Genomic DNA, 8537 nt, shown 5'->3' with positions numbered 1-8537 from the left:
CCCCCCCCCCCCCATCGCTGAGCATCCTTACAGCAGTGAGGGCCCGTAAGGCACCACGGGGACGGGGGCGAGGTAGGCGACGGGAGGCCCCCCCGCCAGGTACCAACAGCCTGCGGGCTGCTCCGGCTGCACGGCCTGGGGGCGGCTGCGGGGCTCCGGCGGGGATTTGCCCTCCGATTTGCTGCGCTGGGCTGTGGATGGGAGGCGGTGGGTGAGGTGGGTGCGACGTTCCCAGCTCCGTGCCACCTCCACCCCCTGAGGTATCACCCACCGTGCCCGGCTCTGTCCGTGTCACCGCGTGATGCCCGGCACGTTGGGCAGCTCTCGGGGGTCCTGGAGGTGCCGCTGCGCTGCGGCCGCGTGGCATCGACTGATGGGGCGCCTGCGGGGATGGGGAAGGAGGCGAGGGAGGGGGAAAGGTGTATGGAAACACGCACAGATGGAGCAAGCAGGAGCTCGGTGGGAAGCAGGAGGGACGCGATGCTCACCCGTCGTTGTCCCGTCGGGGTGACAGCGGGGGCACGGCGCAGCGCTCGGCTCCCCACGGGGCGGCGCCACGCGGTAACGCGTCCCCTCGAACGCGGTGTCGGCGCGACCGTGTGCGTTACCCAGCGGGTCGGGCTCCCGGAGCTCAGCCGCCTGCTGTCCCCGCAGTGACACCGCACCCAGCGGGCTGCGAGGGCGTTTGTGCGCGGACGGCGCGGCTCGGGGACGGCTGTCACCGTGCGCACGCAGCGAGCGGTCCGACTGGGAGGCTGCAGGGAAAGAAGCGGCTCTGCACCCCGACCCGCAAGGATCCCCACACGGGATCCCCGTGCCCCGCACCCGGTCCCCACCGCATCCTTTCTCTTTTTGGAGAGGTCCCAGCTGTCCCCACTCACTGAAGTCTGGCGGTGTCCCATCCCGTGGCAGCGATGCCCATCTGCCTCTGGGGCCGCCCGGGGTCATCCTGCCCCGTGAGGTGGGGCTGTGCTCCCTGCGGAGGGCACGGAGCCATTAGAGAAACCAGGACGTGGGGCACAGCACTACGGCAGGGCCCAGCCGGCAGCTGGGAGGCACAGGGAGATATCTGGGGTGTGCAACCCTCAGCGAGTTGCTGCCAAGGGATCCTACCCCAGTGTCATGGGAAAACCTTTGTGTACCCTCACTTGGGCTGGGAACGTGGACCCCCTCTGAGCCAACCCTGCTCAGGCTGAAGGAAAAAAGGCTAGGGGAAAAGGGGATGGGGCTAGGGATAAGAGTTAGGGTTAAAGCTAGGGAAATGGGTTAGAGTTAGGGCTAGGAAAAGAGACAGGTGCTCCAGACCCCCCAACCCAGTGCTCTTTGGGGACAATCTGGTCTCTGCTTGGCCACCTACCCCACGGGTGCTGCATTCCGGAGGAATGAAGCTCTGCTGGCTGCTGCCTGCCTCTTCCCCTTGGGGGTGTGGGGGGCTCTGCCCTCAGGGTAGCTGCGGGACCGGTGCAGGCTCTCCTCCAGCCGCAGGCGCAGTCGCCAAACCTCGTCCTGCAGTGCACGGATGGCCCGGCTGTAGGAACAGGACAGGGGATGATGGGGGGATGATGAGGGGACACTGAGGAGCAGGGACAACCCCAAGTCCCCCAACCCATCGCTGTGGGACACAGCTGGGGGCCCTTCCATACAAACCTGTGCTGTTTAGGAGTGGGTGTACCCGCAGTCAGCACAGAGCTGGATCAGATCACACACGTCATGAATTTCGCAGACTCAGCTCTCATCAGGAGCCACTATTCCCAGTCAGCCCCCCATCAAAAGGGACAACCTACACTCCCAGGGACTCCCCCACACCCTGTGCTGGCAGGGCTGGGGACACTCACTCGCGCTCCATGCGGGATCCCAGCAGGTCACTGTGAGCCGGAGCTGGAGATGGCGAGGCAGGCGTCCCACCCGGGGGGTGCCCACTGGTGCAGCTCCTGTCTCCTCCTTCTGAGTCAGAGCGAGCTGGGGGGCAGAGATGGGGCAGTCAGTGGGGCAGCGTGGGGCATGGGTACAGCTGGGGGCCGGGAACTCACCATCATCACCCTCAGGTCCCAGCTCACTGCCTTGGCTGCCAGCCCAGCGCAGTGGAGAGCTGCTCGGCGAGGGAGTGCTGGGGGGCACGCTGTGGCCTGGGGGAGGGCTGTGCTCAGGGGCTGGGTAGGGACCCCTCAGCCCCTTCCTGGGGGGCAGCAGCGGAGCTTCCTTCTTCTGCGGATGGAGGGGAGCGGGGACAGGAGGTTCGAGCACGCCATGAGTCCTGGGGAAGGATGTGTCAGTGAGGCAGCCCCCACCTCCCACCCACCCCACTGCCTCTTCCCCCCCACTGCCCCATGGCATGGAGCAAGCTCGGGGTGCTGGTGCTGTACCCAGTGCCCAGTGGTCGATGCTGAGGGGTGCGTGCCAACAGGGACACCCGGCTGCTCTCCGAGCCCACGAAGCCACTGTCCGTCTCCGGTGACACCATGCGCTGCTCCTGTGAATGGAGTGGGACTGGGGCCACGTGTCCCCTCCCCAGGCACAGGGACGGCCTCAGGGAACCCCCCAAGCACCCCACCTGGTGGCAGGGCTTGAGGGCATGGCGCTGAGGGGCTGTGCTCCCTGTTTCACTGCTGCGGCGGGACGGGGCTGTGCGCGATGGCAAAGGTTCAGGGAATGCCAGCAGGAGCCTGGAGGTGGATGGTGGCAGCGGAGTGGTGACAGGGGACAGGCGGCCGTGGGTCCCCTGTGGGTGTGGGGGTTCAGTGTGGGGCAGCGGCACTGCTTTCCTCTGAGGGGGGGGCCTGTGGGGAGAGGAGTGAGAGCGAGTACCAGGCGTGCCATGGGGGCTGTTCACCCCGAATCCACCCAACTGCACCCACACTTACGAGGGGGAGGTCTCAAGGTCGGTGCCCTCCTCCAGTGACTGTGTCCCACTGAGGACCCCCCCTGGGCCGCCGTCCCCTGCCACGGTGCCACCAGCCTCCTCCAGTGCTGCGCTCCCTGTCAGGCTCAGCTGCTCCAGGCTCAGTGATGCCGGCAGCGATTTGAGGTGCTGGTACCTGGGGGGCGTGGGCAGGTTTTGGGATGCCCCCCCCCCAGTGCCCTCCACCTCCCATTGAGGGACACTCACTGATGCAACAGATCCCCAAAGTCCCCCTCTGCTTGGAGCTGCTTGTGCTGTAAGGGTCGGGGCAGCCCCACCGCCACCACCTCGGTGTCCCCCGCTGTCTCCCCGGTGCTGGGGGGTCCCTCTGTCACCACAGGGCTCCCTGGTGCTGCCCGCTCCAGGCGCTCCTTCAGCTCCTCCAGGCGCATCCCCAGGCAGAAGATGTCCCCTTCCACTGTGCTGCAACACAGTGCCCATCACCAGGGGGGACAAGGGGCTGGGGCTGCTCCCATGCAGGGCTCCGAGCAGCACTGCAACCCCAGGGAATGCACAACCCGTGCTCACCGCTCCGGGTCGAAGTTCCCCGTGTCCCCAAGGCTCTGCTCTTCCCGTGCTTCCAGGTACGCCCGCTCCAGTGCATCTTGTGTATCCTGCAGCCTCTGGAACCGCTGCTGTGCAAAGGGAGCCCCCAAACCTCCCTGCAGTGACCCCACAGCACTGGGGCTGCACCCTCTGGGGTTAGGGATGCAGAAAGAGACAGGAGCTTGGGGGGACAGGATGGGAATGAAATGGGCCACTTTGGGAACAAGACAGGCCCTTGGGGACAGGATAGGGAATCTAGTGTGGGATGGGGTCCCTAGGGATGAGATAGAGCACCTGGGAATGGGACGGGGCCTTTAGGGGTGGGTTGGGGCACCACACAATGCTGTACCTGGAGCTGCTCCTGTGGCACAGAGCTCCCTGCTCGGATCCAGGCTTCAAAGGAATCCACCTGGGTGGGAGAGAAGGGGCTGAGCAGGGTTAGGAACCCCCTGCTGGGGGCTGTCCCCCTGACTTACCTGCGCTTGAAATTTGCAGGTCTGCTCTGCCAGTGTCTGTGTGAGCCGTGGCCCTGCACAGCAGCACGGCCCCACACATGTGGGGCAGCCCCCCAGGGGGGAGCGAGGAGAGCAGGGCTGGGATGCTGCCCCCCGCTTTGCTGGTTGTGGCACTGGAGCTGCAATTGGACACAAAAGAGAAGCAGAGCTGGCGACCTCCAGCACCGCTTCCCCTGCTACTGGGGCACCTGTGGGGTGGTTGGGTTTGGAGCAGGAGGTTTCCTGGCGCTCAGCTCACCTCCACCCACAGGGAGCTGCGGGTTTGGGGCTGTGCTGATGGCTGCGGCGCTGGCCCGTGGGATGCTGAAGGCCATCACCCTGCAGCCACCACTCATGGTGCCGGCGTGGGCGCTGCGGCTGGCACACGGCGGGTCGGCATACAGGTTCACCTGGGGGCAGAGACAGCAGGCACTGCACCAGGGGCACCGGAGCCCCATTGCAACAAGGCCATGAGGGGTGTCCAGCTTGGAACCTGGAGCACTCTGCCTCAGTTTCCCCACCTGCGCAATGGGGGAAGCGCAGGAGGATGAAAGGATGCCCCAAGCCCTGCAGAGCACCGCATCTGTCCCCATCCCCCCCCACCCCTATATTTGGAGACATCCCCACATCCCTCCCCACCTTGGCCCCCAGCCTCAGCTGGTCAATGGTGTTTTCGGCCTCGGCGTACTTGGTCAGCAGCTTGTGGTAGTCATCCTGCGGGGGGCACACGTCACCATGTCATGGGGGGGGGGAACTGTGGGGTGTACAGAGCTGCCACACCTCCACAGCTGGTGTGGATGTAGCCTTGCATGGGGGGGTGATGGGACCATCCCTCCCCTCCCAAGGGAGAGAAGGGCATCAGGAGAATCCTGGGGAGGGGACAGGAGCATCCCTAGGGGAACATGAGCATCCCAAGGGCGTGGAAATGAGCATCCTAAGCCACGGAAGGGGATAGGAACATCCTTGGGGAAACAGGAGAAACCAAAGGTGGACAAGAGCATCACAGAGGAGACAAGGGCATCCCAAGGGGGACATGGGCATCCTGGGGTGATGGGACAGGAGCAGCTCTACGTGTGGATATAAGCAACAAAAGGGGGTACACGTGCATCCCTAGAAGGGGACATGACCATCCCACGGGGCATACAAACATCCCGGTCCAGCTCTGGGGTTACCTGCAGTTGCTGCACCAGCGCAGTGGCCTGCCTGGGGGAGCGGAGCTCCTGTGGCACTCCAGGGGGGGCAGAGGGTCGTGGTAGGGCCCCCTCCCCACTGCTCAGCAGCACCTCCCGGACGATTTCGGCGGGGGATTTGGGGACAAGGGGACCTCCGTGGGGCCTGGCACGGGCAGACAGGGCCCTGCTGGGTGGGGGGCGGTAGCTCTGCCCCACCTTCACCCGTGCTTCCACCTTGGAGAGGTCAGGCAGAGGGTGGTTGAGCCGCCCTCGGCCATATGGGCAAATGTCCGTGGGGTCCTTTGGCTTTTTGGTGTCGGTGTGATGCCGGGGGCTGGGGGACAGCCGACTGTGTTTGGGCTGCTGCAGGGTTTGGGAACTCTGACTGGGGTCCCTGGCTTTGCCCCAACCCCGGCGCTGGCGTGGGGGAGTCATGGGGACAGGACTGGAGTCTGAAGGCCCCGAGGTGCCGCCACCATCTGTGGTGGTACCCAGGACTTTCAGAGGGGTCTCAGCATGGGGGTCCCCATCGCTTTCTGTTCCCCAGGGCCCCTCTGGCCTCCCGTCCTCCTCAGAGCTGCCCTGGTCTTCTTCCTCCTCCTCCTCCTCTGTCAGATCCTGCTGTGCATACCAGCGTGGCTCTGCTGGGGACTCCACATCCAAGTCCTCGCCGTCCCCTGCAAAGCAGCACTGCCACCAATGTGTACCATCTCCCAGGCCCCCACCACCCAGGGACCCCCCCCGGCGTGACGGTCCCTTCCCCAAGGGTTTAGGGGCAGCAGAGGATACTCACCCCATACTGGGCTCCCAGCTGCCTCCTGTCCCCACTCAGAGCCTGAGTCCTGTGGATCGCTGAGCTCCGCTGTGGCAGCCCCCAGCCCAATGACACCGTTCTCATCCATGTGCTTCTCAAAGTCTTCCTCCTCCTCCTCCTCCTCCCAGCACTTGGGTTCCTGGCTGCCCAGCTCCGACTGAGTCCAGTGCAGCCAAGGTGAGGAGCTGCCCATGGCGTCCTGGGCTGTCCTTGTCACTTGTGCCACCCCATGGCACCGCAGCAGCTGGGGTCCTCCTCATCACCAGTGTGGCTCACATCGCTGCTTGCCATCCTGAGGGGAGGGAAGGAGGGTGCTAAACAGGCTCTGTTCAAGGGCATCAATCCAAGCTGTGCCCCGATGTACCCCAGACAGTCACAAGCCCACAGTGGCGAGAACCAGGGCTGGGGGACAGGACGGGTGCCGTGCGAGCGGGACCTGCCCTTCAGAGCTGTGTCCCCAGGGTTCCCATAGCAGCAGCTCCAGGGACAAAACACAGCCATGGGGCGGGGACAGAGCGCTGCAGGGTTATTGTGCTGAATGGCGCTGAGCCACTGATCCTGAGGGCTCCACAGCCCCCAGCCCAACCCCACGCACCCCCAGGATGTCACCACACGGCCACCAGCACGGCACAGAGAGAAGGTCTTTCAAGAGGATCACAAGGCACAGCAAGGACCTGGCACCACCGATGGGCACCAGAAATCCACCCCCTTTGAGAACTGGGATACAGCTGACACAGCGAAGGCAGTCTGACAGCAGCCCCTTCCTCCCCCCCTTCCCTCCACCCGAGCTGTCGCTGCTGATTAACATGAGAACAGTGATGGCACCGTGCCCCCACGCATGCAATGAGTGCAGGGTTCTCAGCCCCACACCTCCATCCTGAGGGGGGGATGTGGGGCAGAGCTCATCCCACCCTGCATCACTCCCACCCCAGGCACATCTGGGGCAGCCCCAGTGGCACACAGAGGTGGAGGGGGGGTTCAGAGGCTTGAATGTTCCCCCGCTGATGTTCTGCATTTCTCTTCAGCTCCAAGTGCAAAACCTGAGCATTCCAAGAGCAAGGGTAAAAACCACACATTTGGGATTGTTTTGCTTTGTGGTTTCTGAGCACACAGCTACGTTGGGTTATTCTTTCAGGCCTTCTTAAGCCACTGTAGCTTATTTAGCAGCTCATTTAGAGGAGAAAAAGCAAAAAAAAAAAAAACCAAAGGAAAAGAAAAAAAAAAGAAAAAAGGATTTTTGCCTCTTACCATCATGTCATTTCGGTGGAGGGGCTTTCAGGAAAAGTGACAGATGTGGCAGAACCTTGCTGCATGGGGATACTGCAGGTGATGCACAGCTCTCCCAAGTAAAGGCTGAGGCCACACAGCAGCAGCGCTGGGGGTCAGCCATCCACTTCCCCCCCCCCCCAGAATCTCACTGTGCAGGGTTCTGGGGATCTCTGCCCCCCCCCAGGGCTGATGCTGGAGCACAGCTGTAGAGCTTGGGGCCGCTTTCCCTTCTCCATGCCAGGATCTGAAATTGGATGCATCCCAACCCCACCAGGGACCGGAGCCAAAATTGCTCTTTAGTCACATTGAGAAGATGCAGAGCCCAAAGCATCCCTGGGAGCACAGACATGGGTAAGAGCCTTGCGGTGGGGAGAGCTGCCCTGCTGGGGCAGCATATAGGGAAAAGCCTCGTGCTGCTTCCACTAGGGCTGCTGGGGCCCTGCTGGAGGGTTTGGAGTGTGCTCTGTGCCCACAGTGCCTGGGGGAAGCAGAGTGGGGCGGTGGGAGAACTGCATGCACCCCTGATGTTGGGCAGCTCTGCTGCATGCAGGTCTCACCCCAACAGTGGGATTTAAGTAGGGATTTGCAGCTCTGGCTGGGGCTGTGGTGTGGATTAGAGGCTTTTCTTGCAGCATTCAGGTGCTGCAGGGTTGTGGCCATCCCCAGGGCACCTCTTGGGGACCTCCAGATACACCCTGGGCCGAATACCTCCACCACTGGGCCATGCTGAGGTTTCAATAGCAGCCGGGAGCTGTGCAAGCTCTGCTCCGCGTGCCGCTAATTACACACTAACGGGCTGGATTAATTACCCTGCTGAGAGCACGACAGGGTGTGCCACATCTTGGTGACAGCCATGGGGACAGAGCAGGGAGACTCCCACCTCCACCAACCCTGCAGAGTGCCATCCATGGAGCAATGGGGAGCAAGCATCATTACAGGGGGGGTCACTCAGCTCACTCAGCCCCAGCTGCAGCCGAGGCCTTTCAGAGCGGGTTCCCGGACCACGAAGCAGCATTCACGCCTCGGTGAACTGCAGGAACACTGCTCAGCGCTCCGACAGCCCCGCGGGGCTCAAAGCCGCGGGGGAGGGAGGTTGGAGGCTCAGTCCCGGCTGCTGCCTGCAGGGAGCGGGTTTCGGGGTAGAGCGGCTTTTTGTCTGAACACGTTTGCACTCAAACCACTTTTTGGGGTAAGGGGGAAAGGGGAGTCATGCAGGCCAAAAGAACGCTGCTGTGCCTCAGGCTCGGCAGGGGACACCGGCAGCTCAGCGGGCACTCGTTCCCGGTTCGTAAAAACAACGGGGAAAACAGCGCAGCAAGAAAAGGCGTGAGGGATCGAACCCC

The 8537-nt window shown here is 63.3% G+C and overlaps 1 protein-coding gene across 1 annotated transcript in view; it reads right to left on the bottom strand.

Moving 5' to 3' along the window:
- Positions 1-27: 27 nt before the first annotated feature.
- The window catches only part of AKNA (AT-hook transcription factor), a 9138-nt gene continuing 628 nt past the window's right edge, over positions 28-8537 (bottom strand). The window contains exons 2-20 of the mRNA XM_042879257.1: positions 5905-6217; positions 5112-5788; positions 4579-4653; positions 4199-4349; positions 3922-4079; positions 3795-3854; positions 3428-3534; positions 3107-3322; positions 2862-3035; positions 2552-2777; positions 2364-2470; positions 2031-2254; positions 1836-1959; positions 1648-1689; positions 1358-1528; positions 882-976; positions 489-755; positions 272-382; positions 28-191 (exon numbers count right to left, since the gene is read on the bottom strand). Of these exons, the coding sequence (XP_042735191.1) occupies positions 28-191; positions 272-382; positions 489-755; positions 882-976; positions 1358-1528; positions 1648-1689; positions 1836-1959; positions 2031-2254; positions 2364-2470; positions 2552-2777; positions 2862-3035; positions 3107-3322; positions 3428-3534; positions 3795-3854; positions 3922-4079; positions 4199-4349; positions 4579-4653; positions 5112-5788; positions 5905-6118 (3363 nt within the window). The 5' untranslated portion in view covers positions 6119-6217. The remainder of the gene's footprint in view (positions 192-271; positions 383-488; positions 756-881; positions 977-1357; positions 1529-1647; positions 1690-1835; positions 1960-2030; positions 2255-2363; positions 2471-2551; positions 2778-2861; positions 3036-3106; positions 3323-3427; positions 3535-3794; positions 3855-3921; positions 4080-4198; positions 4350-4578; positions 4654-5111; positions 5789-5904; positions 6218-8537) is intronic.

The sequence above is a fragment of the Lagopus leucura genome, unplaced genomic scaffold (genome assembly GCF_019238085.1).
Source record: "Lagopus leucura isolate 7727_CA_CO unplaced genomic scaffold, USGS_WTPT01 Super-Scaffold_100022, whole genome shotgun sequence".
Classification (NCBI taxonomy): Eukaryota; Metazoa; Chordata; class Aves; order Galliformes; family Phasianidae; genus Lagopus; species Lagopus leucura.
This window is presented reverse-complemented; position numbering and strand designations above follow the sequence as displayed.